This window comes from Hylobates moloch, unplaced genomic scaffold (assembly GCF_009828535.3).
Source record: "Hylobates moloch isolate HMO894 unplaced genomic scaffold, HMol_V3 SCAFFOLD_6, whole genome shotgun sequence".
In the NCBI taxonomy this organism is placed as follows: domain Eukaryota; kingdom Metazoa; phylum Chordata; class Mammalia; order Primates; family Hylobatidae; genus Hylobates; species Hylobates moloch.
In genome coordinates, this window is record NW_026652281.1 from 108,662,572 (window position 1) to 108,672,204 (window position 9,633).

At 40.1% G+C, this 9,633-nt stretch overlaps 1 protein-coding gene across 5 annotated transcripts; it reads left to right on the forward strand.

The window, feature by feature from the left end:
* The first annotated feature begins 1,340 nt into the window (after positions 1 to 1,340).
* Positions 1,341 to 9,408, forward strand: CMTR2 (cap methyltransferase 2). 5 transcript variants are annotated; one of them, XR_009214247.1, is made up of 3 exons: positions 1,341 to 1,630; positions 1,845 to 1,886; positions 9,251 to 9,408. XR_009214247.1 is itself a non-coding variant. In XM_058441192.1 (3 exons), the coding sequence occupies exon 3, from the start codon at positions 4,901 to 4,903 to the stop codon at positions 7,211 to 7,213; it is 2,313 nt and encodes a 770-aa protein (XP_058297175.1). In that variant the 5' UTR covers positions 1,341 to 1,696; positions 1,845 to 1,886; positions 4,882 to 4,900; the 3' UTR covers positions 7,214 to 8,504. The 5 variants fall into 5 exon arrangements, 4 of the variants coding, with proteins under 4 accessions (XP_058297175.1, XP_032013739.1, XP_032013740.1 ...); XM_058441192.1 differs by lacking the exon at positions 9,251 to 9,408 and adding an exon at positions 4,882 to 8,504 and having other exon boundaries at positions 1,341 to 1,696; XM_032157848.2 differs by lacking the exon at positions 9,251 to 9,408 and adding an exon at positions 4,882 to 8,504 and having other exon boundaries at positions 1,341 to 1,646.
* The last annotated feature ends 225 nt before the right edge of the window (positions 9,409 to 9,633 follow it).

A 9,633-nucleotide genomic window follows, 5' to 3' on the forward strand; every position in this document is an offset into this window, starting at 1 on the left:
AAATGCATGTCTTCTTTTTTTTCCGAGACGGAATCTTGCACCGTCGCCCAGGCTGGTGTGCATGGGGCGATCTCGGCTCTTTCCAACCTCCGCCTCCCGGGTTCAAGCGATTCTCCTGCCTCAGCCTCCCAAGTAGCTAGGATTACAGGCGCCCGCCACCACGCCTGGCTAATTTTTTGTATTATTAATAGAGACGGGGCTTCACTAAGTTGGTCAGGCTGGTCTCGGACTCCTGACCTCGTGATCCTCTCGCCTCGGCCTCTCAAAGTGCTGGGATTACAGGCGTGAGCCACCGTGCCCGGCCAAAATGCATGTCTCTTTTTAACGTTTGCCTTCTGGGCAGGTGGCTTGGCTCATGCCTGTAATCCCAGCACTTTGGGTGGCCGAGGCCAACGGATCGCTTGAGTCCAGGAGTTCCAAACCAGCCTGGGTAAGATGGGGAGATGCCATCTCTCTAGGAGGATCACGTGAGCCCAGGGAAGTTGAGGCTGCAGTGAGCCGAGATCGAGCCACTGCACACCAGCCTGGGTGAGGGTGAGAACTTGTTTCAGTGAACAAATAAATAGTTTGCCTTCCGTAAGGTTTCTAATAACGTTTTTCTTCCATCCACAGATATTAACCTGTTTCCCCATAGTCTCACCAATAGTGGTCATTACCAAGGTTTTACATATTTGCTAAACCGAGTAAAAAGAAAACTTACTGTTTTCATTTCCATCCTTGTCTAATAATAGTTTAAACGGCTTTGTATATCCTTAGTGGCTATTTGTTTGACTTTTTTGTTTTTTGGGAGGCCTGTTCTACAATTTGCTGATTTTCCTTCTGGGGTTGTTGGCCTTTTTCTTATTGGCTTATTAAGCAACATAATTAATATATATTATGTCATGTATATATAAACAATCTTATCTCGCAGTTCCCTAGTTTGGCTTTTAACCTCCTATTGTCTTTTGAGCTGCAGTTTTAACCCAGTCTGTACAGGAAGTAACATCTGTCCAGAAGCGTCTGAAAGCCTTTGGGGCCAGCAGCCAGTGGGCGGAACCAGCACGTCCTGACAGAGAGATTTGCCCCGTCCCTTCCCTCCCTCCCCCTTCCCCTCCCCTCCCCCTCCCTTTCACACACACACACACACACACACACACACACACACACACACACACAGCCTCCCCGCCCCCGCCTTGAGGACGCAGCCGAAGAACGCTCCGCCTGCGCGCGCGGCTTCCGTTGCCATAGTGGCCGGGGAGGCTGGCGCCTCCCAGCTTCTGTACTCCGCGAAGCAAACCCTAGGGAGCGGAGGCCTAGGCGAGGCGAGAGTCGCCGGCGTACGTAACGTTGGCGCACAAGACTCCGGCCCCGGCCTACAGGGCGCGTGCGCAGTGGGACTTGAGAGCCCCTGGTCCCTGTCTGCCGGCATTCGGCGGCTGCGGGGCCCGGAGGTGGGACCGGCTTCGCGGTGCCGCAAGGGCGGGTCCGGACAGCCTTGCCCCCAGTCTAGCGCACCATCTCCCTGCCTTGTGGCTGGAGGCGCCGCGGACCCAAAGGGAGGGACCATCCCGGGAAGCAGCCCCGAGAGCGGAAGTGCAGAATGGCTTCCTCGAGGGAGTAAAGTGCAGCCTCGCCAGACACTGGGGCCCAGGTGGGCGTGGGAGAAGGTAATCCAGGCGTGGGTACAATCCCGGGCCCTCCTTCGACTTCCCAGCGGGTGAGCCAGGGGCTGGGACTGAGTTTCCTCCAGGTCAGGGACCGGGCCTCTGAAGTGGGGTTTGGGACTTACTTCACTAGATGAAATGAGATCTGGGGTGCCTGGCCCAAAGTCAGCCCTGGATACTCACTGGCCTTTGTTTTCACAGTTGCTGGTAGGAGGAGTTGGCGGAAGCACTTGGAACTCCTTTGTAAGTGTCAGTTGAGAGGTAAAAACTGTTGATGAGATCTTGTGGGTTTTGTTTTGGGTTCTTGAATTTTACAAGTATTTCCTTGGGCGGGGGCGACATAACTGCCTACTTGAGTTTGCAATATAAGAATGGTAATAGCGACCCACTTAGCGGAATTAAGATGCCACAAAGCTCATAGGAGTGTTTAATGAAAGGCTCACCATCATATACTGGAAAATTTTTCCACACACGCTGTAAGCCACATACTTTTTCTTTCTTTCTTTTTTTTTTTTTTTTTAAAGTCATGCATTTAAGTGCTGGAGTGAAGTTGAGGTGCACTATTATGACTCATATTCAGAACCTGAAGAGAGAGATGCCTTTTGTGCTAAGTATGGTATCCACTTATTTATTCAGTAGTACTGAGTGCTTACTGTGTACCAGGCAATGTCCAACTTCTTGGAATGGTCTATGTGTAAACAAAACAAAGATCTCTGCCCTGTGGAGCTTACATTCTAGTTTGGGGAAGACAAATAATAAACAGTAAACAAAAAGAAGCAAGTTATAGGTTGGAAGGACATGAGTACCATGGGAAAAAAATACAGCGAGGTAAGAGGCATGGGGAATGCAAGATGCAATCTTAGGTAGGCTTCACTGAGAAAATGACATTTGAGCAAATATTGGAAGGAGGTGAAGGAGTTAGCTGTGCTGATAGCTGGGGAAACAGCATTCCAGGCAGAGGGACCACCAATGCAGAAAGACTTTTGGCTTGGAATGTGCTTGGTGTCTTCAGTGAACAGCAGAAAGCCCTGTTTGGCTGGAGTAGTGAGTAAGGGAGTAGTAATAAAAATTAGGTGGCAACACAGCAAAAGTATAGTCAGAACGGTGGAGTGTCTGTATCACTTAAGTTGTCCTCATGTGAAGGTAATTACCTATTAGCTTAGGTAACATTTCACAGCTTAACTACAGCCATTAATTAGTATGTGAAGTTAATGACTAAAATTAGACTTTTTCCAAAATAGAATATAGATGAGATCTAAACATGGCTGTAGTTTCCAGCAAGTACAATGCGAATTAAGACAGAGGAGCTCGTTGTAAAAAACTTTTATTTGCCCCTATTTAAGATTTTAGTGAATGTGGAAACACCTCAATTTTGTCTTCCTTTAGAAATTTGTCTAAATATAGCTCTACCAGTAAAAAACAAACAAACAAAAAACAGGCATAGTAGCTGACACCTGTAATCCCAGCACCTTGGAAGGCTGAGCTGGAGGGATCGCTTGAGCCTGGGATTTTGAGAACAGCCTGGGCAACAGAGCAAGACCCCATCTCTACAATTTTTTTTTTTTTTTTTTCAACTAACTGGGTGTAGTGGTGCACGTCTGTAGTCCCAGCTCCTTTGGTGGCCGAGGTGGGAGGATCCTTTGAGCTTGGGAGGAGGTCAAGGCTGCAGGGAGCTACAACCTGTGCCACTGCACTCCAGCCTGGGTAGCAGAGTGAGACCCTGTCTCAAAAAAAAAAAATTTTTTTTTTAAATCTAATTATACTGTGGCAAACAAATGACTAAGAAGACACCTGTTACTTCAGAGAAATTACAAACTGGTAGAGTAGACTTGCAAATAATTTAAAACAGAAAAGAATGAAAAAAGTGTGCTAAAAGAACAATACAAAGTAGATACTAAAAGAAACATCATCTGAATATTATTGTATGTATTACGGCAGTAGTTCCCTTTGTTTCTCATTTTGTCTTTGAACGTCTGCTTTTCTGGAGTGATGATTTGATTGTCAATTTTTTCATATTTAACAAATGTAGATTTTTTTGGGAAATCATTTGTAGTACGCATTGTATATGCTAAATAAGTGCAGAATTTATGAACTAAAGCATCTATTGATTAACATTGCACTAACAGGTACCATGTAATACTCACTGCTCTCCCTGCTGGAATTTGTAACTTTTCCAAAACTATGCCATTAAGCCATACTTCTCATATCCTTTTTCCTCTTCAGAAGGAAGAGGTTTCTTTGTTTCTGGTTTCTTTGGCAGTGTTGACTGCCAGAATATGTAGAGTGACTATTTGTAATTTATATATTCAATACGTTTATTTCTTCAGTATAAAATTCTGCTATCCAAGTGTTAAGAAGTTTTAGTGGCTAGAAGAAATAATATTTTATGGTGGAAGTGTGGAGCTGTCTGAACCATATGAAAGCCAGGAATCTGTGGTTTGAGACATACCAGGGTATACTGTTGGTCACTTTCAGCATCAAGCAGAAAAAGGCTAACCACTCAAGTACAGCACAGTTTATAAGCAGTATGATGATGAACATTAGTTGATGACCTATATAGGTGATTGGTACCACCAAAGTGCCTGGCTTAGAGAATGAAATCTGGACAGAGGATGTATTCAACAATCCTACTAGGGGAGTAAGTGGCTTGTGGCAGGATCAGTACTGGCTTCAGGTGCATGATCCTCTCTCCCTGAAGGAGGTGAGGTATGACGGGAACGAAAAAAAAAAGCAAAAAGTCACATGTTAGAGCTTGAACAAAGGTCATGTGCAGGGATGAATCTCTAAGGGTGTTATGTTTGAGGTCATGTAGGTGTTGTCACAGCCATTGGTAGTGAAGAACTTTGGGGAAGAGTTAGATGGGTTACTATGATAATCAGCTGTCATTCACTGATGATTATTCTTTGTTATATGCTTTTTATATGCTAGTATGTTATATCTTCTTCTTAAAAAATGATACGCTTTTTTTTTTTTTTGATGAGAAGAAACCAAATCCAAGAGATGGAATTTGCCCGAGGCTGCTTATTAAGCCATTATTAGCAGAGCTGGAATTTGAACCCAGGTCTTGGATATCAAAGCCTTTTTCATTATTCCAAATTACTTGGTTAAATAACAGAGTATGCTGACTTTAGCCTTCCCATTTTATGGAGTTTGTCATGAGTGTGATCATATTTGCTGCTCATGAGATTTCACTCACTAATAAATTTGATTCATTTAATTATGTGTTTTCTCTTCCTAGATTTTAATTTGATTTGAAAATGAGTAAGTGCAGAAAGACACCAGTTCAGCAGCTAACAAGTCCCGTGTCATTCAGCCCAGATATTCTTGCTGACATTTTTGAACTCTTTGCCAAGAACTTTTCTTATGGCAAGCCACTTAATAATGAGTGGCAGTTACCAGATCCCAGTGAGATTTTCACCTGTGACCACACTGAATTTAATGCATTTCTTGAGTTAAAGAACTCCCTAAATGAAGTAAAAAATCTATTGAGTGATAAGAAACTGGATGAGTGGCATGAGCACACTGCTTTCACTAATAAAGCAGGGAAAATCATTTCTCATGTTAGAAAATCTGTGAATGCTGAACTTTGTACTCAAGCATGGTGTAAGTTCCATGAGATTTTGTGTAGCTTTCCACTTATTCCACAGGAAGCTTTTCAGAATGGAAAACTGAATTCTCTACACCTTTGTGAAGCTCCAGGAGCTTTTATAGCTAGTCTCAACCACTACTTAAAATCCCATCGGTTTCCTTGTCATTGGAGTTGGGTAGCAAATACTCTGAATCCATACCATGAAGCAAATGACGACCTCATGATGATTATGGATGACCGGCTTATTGCAAATACCTTGCATTGGTGGTACTTTGGTCCAGATAACACTGGTGATATCATGACCCTGAAATTCTTGACTGGACTTCAGAATTTCATAAGCAGCATGGCTACTGTTCACTTGGTCACTGCAGATGGGAGTTTTGATTGCCAAGGAAACCCAGGTGAACAAGAAGCTTTAGTTTCTTCTTTGCATTACTGTGAAGTTGTCACTGCTCTGACCACTCTCGGAAACGGTGGCTCTTTTGTTCTAAAGATGTTTACTATGTTTGAACATTGTTCCATAAACTTGATGTACCTGCTAAACTGTTGCTTTGACCAAGTCCATGTTTTCAAACCTGCTACTAGCAAGGCAGGAAACTCCGAAGTCTATGTGGTTTGCCTCCACTATAAGGGGAGAGAGGCCATCCATCCTCTGTTATCTAAGATGACCTTGAATTTTGGGACTGAAATGAAAAGGAAAGCCCTCTTTCCCCATCATGTGATTCCTGATTCTTTTCTTAAGAGACATGAAGAATGTTGTGTGTTCTTTCATAAATATCAGCTAGAGACTATTTCTGAAAACATTCGTCTGTTTGAGTGCATGGGAAAGGCGGAACAAGAAAAGCTGAATAATTTAAGGGATTGTGCTGTACAATATTTTATGCAAAAATTTCAACTGAAGCATCTTTCCAGAAATAATTGGCTAGTAAAGAAATCTAGTATTGGTTGTAGTACAAATACAAAATGGTTTGGGCAGAGGAACAAATATTTTAAAACCTATAATGAAAGGAAGATGCTAGAAGCCCTTTCATGGAAAGATAAAGTAGCCAAAGGATACTTTAATAGTTGGGCTGAAGAACATGGTGTATATCAGCCTGGGCAAAGTTCTATTTTAGAAGGAACAGCTTCCAATCTTGAGTGTCACTTATGGCATATTTTGGAGGGAAAGAAACTGCCAAAGGTAAAGTGTTCTCCTTTTTGCAATGGTGAAATTTTAAAAACTCTTAATGAAGCAATTGAAAAGTCATTAGGAGGAGCTTTTAATTTGGATTCCAAGTTTAGGCCAAAACAGCAGTATTCTTGTTCTTGTCATGTTTTTTCTGAAGAACTGATATTTTCCGAATTGTGTAGCCTTACTGAGTGCCTTCAGGATGAGCAGGTTGTAGAACCCAGCAATCAAATAAAGTGCCTGCTGGTGGGCTTTTCGACTCCCCATAATATCAAAATGCATATACCGTTGGAAGTTCGACTCCTAGAATCAGCTGAACTCACAACTTTTAGCTGTTCATTGCTTCATGATGGAGATCCAACTTACCAGCATTTATTTTTGGACTGCCTTCTACATTCATTGCGGGAGCTTCATACAGGAGATGTTATGATTTTGCCTGTACTTTCTTGTTTCACAAGATTTATGGCTGGTTTGATCTTTGTACTCCACAGTTGTTTTAGATTCATCACTTTTTTTTGTCCCACATCCTCTGATCCCCTGAGGACCTGCGCAGTCCTGCTATGTGTTGGTTATCAGGACCTTCCAAATCCAGTTTTCCAATATTTGCAGAGTGTGAATGAATTGTTGAGCACTTTGCTCAACTCTGACTCACCCCAGCAGGTTTTACAGTTTGTGCCAATGGAGGTACTCCTTAAGGGGGCCCTGCTTGATTTTTTGTGGGATTTGAATGCTGCCATTGCTAAAAGGCATTTGCATTTCATTATTCAAAGAGAGAGAGAAGAAATTATCAACAGCCTTCAGTTACAAAACTGAACATGTTCTTTCTGAGATTCAACTTTATGACTTCTTATAATTTGCCCAGTATTTGCATCCTATTGCTCTATTAATTTAAAAACTTTTTATTTTGGGGAACAGCCAACATTTGCATCATTCAAAGTCTCCATAATTCTAGAAAACCATCCATTCTGATCTCTAGGGTATATACACCCACAGGCATAGAGCTCTTCCACGTGGTGGAATCTATGCAATGATAGATATTCACACTCTAAATATGAGGTGTGTGTATGTGTATGGGTGGCCACAGCCATGCTTACATATGCCGTTTAGTTGGTCTGTCTTAATCTGCTTAAGATTTGCATCTGTGTACCTTTGTTCAGATTAGTTTTTTTTTCCAGCCGATTTCCTCTTAATGGCTAATGCTGTTAGTGAATTTTCCAACTAATGTCCTCTCATTGGTTGATGTTGTTAATGAATGATAGAGGTAATTGAGGAAAGGAAATGAGTGAATCACCGTTCAGCAACACTGATTTCCGTTAACACGTCAGTTATGAATTTCAGGGAATTCATCTCGCCAGATTCTTGATAACATGCCATTCATTGCCCTTAGGTGATTGAGCCTATTTTCTTATATGGCTCAAATAAAACTAGTATGCTGTTGTACGAATCTTTTACTGACCACACCATCCAACTAAAAAAAGATAACAGGACAGCTTTAAACCAAAGATCATGTTTAGAACAATGAAAAATTATTTGTTGTATCTAATACACGCCTGTATCATGAAAAGCATTTAGCAATGATGTAATAATTTTTAACTTCCAGGAAATAATCTGTGAATGGAAAGATTTTTTAAGATTTTGAGATAGTGTTTAGTCTCATGTTGGGAACACATGAATGTGATGAACATAGTGAATACTAAAGAAAACTCTTCAGACTTTCCGAATGATGGTTCAGAATTTAAAATTTTTGATCTTTTCTAATTTCTTTTTTCAGTATGAAAATAGCACTTTACCAAAAGATTAGCCATGAAATGGTTATTTTGCCAGTTGCATTTGATTTCTTTTGTATTTGCAATGTAATGAGTTCTTTTATTTCTTCTGTATTTGCAGGTAATGAGTTTTTGTGTCAAACTGTGTTAAGCAATTTTTCATTATCTTGAAGTTCCACAAAGTGGAGAATATTTATATTCTCACGTGCATTTTAGGCACTTTTGTTATGTGAAAATAGATGTATTTTCTGATGCATTTGGTTAATAAATACTAATCTGAAAATTTTCATGTTCTTTGCTATTTTGATTCCATTATAGATTCATGAATAAAGTCATTACTAGAGAGATTTTGTGTTCATCTTTTTTAAAGGGAATTATGGGAGAAGTTAAAAATATAAGTTGGAAACACATTTTTTAAAGGGAGTTTTGAATGATAGTTAATGTTCTTTCATTTTCTCTGATTTACATTCATTAAAATTTAGTCCTTAATATTGTAATATTTATGGAAGATCTACTTCAGGAAAGAAATTGAATACTTAAGGGGGATTGGGAGAGGAGTGTGTGGAGGCCTGGAAATAGATTTTTGAAAGAAATCTAATTTCCTACTGGTGACTCTATGGAAGCAATTCCAGTTGTATGATGATGGAAGTCTGATAGAAGGTTGATTACCAGGACAAAAAAAAAAAACACTTGGAAAACCATTTTGCACTTAATAGTCTTTATACCTTGCTAAGTGGGATTCAATATACTAATAATGCAGCTTATTTTTTACTTATTTTAACTATTTGATAAGAATGAAGTTGAAAGCATGGGTCCAGATTCTAGCATTACTACTGTCTTTAAGCCCTTCAAATAAGTATTGAATGCTTAGTGTTTTGTTGACACTAATCTGTACTGGAATATATAACACTGGAGTATTCTCAAATGTATTTTGCTTTTTTAACATGGCTTTTGGAATCAATTGCTCATCTGATTCATTGGATTCAAATTGCTTTAGAGGTAAGACATGACTTGAAGGTTCAGATTGAACTGGATATATTAATAGATGACAGGTACTAATGATTTATATGAATTTCTCTTTAAGAGGAGAGGAAAAATGCTATTCAAAAGATGAATGGAAAAATAGAAGAGGACAGAAAGAGATGGGAGTATGCATGTTTTACCAAGGTAGACTGTTCTTAAAAACTTTTTTCCACAGGTTTTGAGATTTTAAATTTGTAACGTCTATTAAAAAACATCAAATTAAGTTTCCTTTGTAATCTGTTTAATTTGAACAAAACATATACCTAATGTAAGTATTATACTCTTAAAATGATGACAAATTATTATATCAAGATGGGACAGATATGCAAGACCTGGCTGCAGATTTGTTTACTACATAGTTAACACTGAAAAGAGAGACTCAATTATTTTATAATAGGCTTCCCACACCTTAAAAAAAAAACTGGATAAAACATTTCAGGCTGA

Excerpts from the sequence above, each read along its gene's own strand:
- CMTR2 (XM_058441192.1), top strand. The coding sequence starts at position 4,901 with ATGAGTAAGTGCAGAAAGACACCAGTTCAGCAGCTAACAAGTCCCGTG.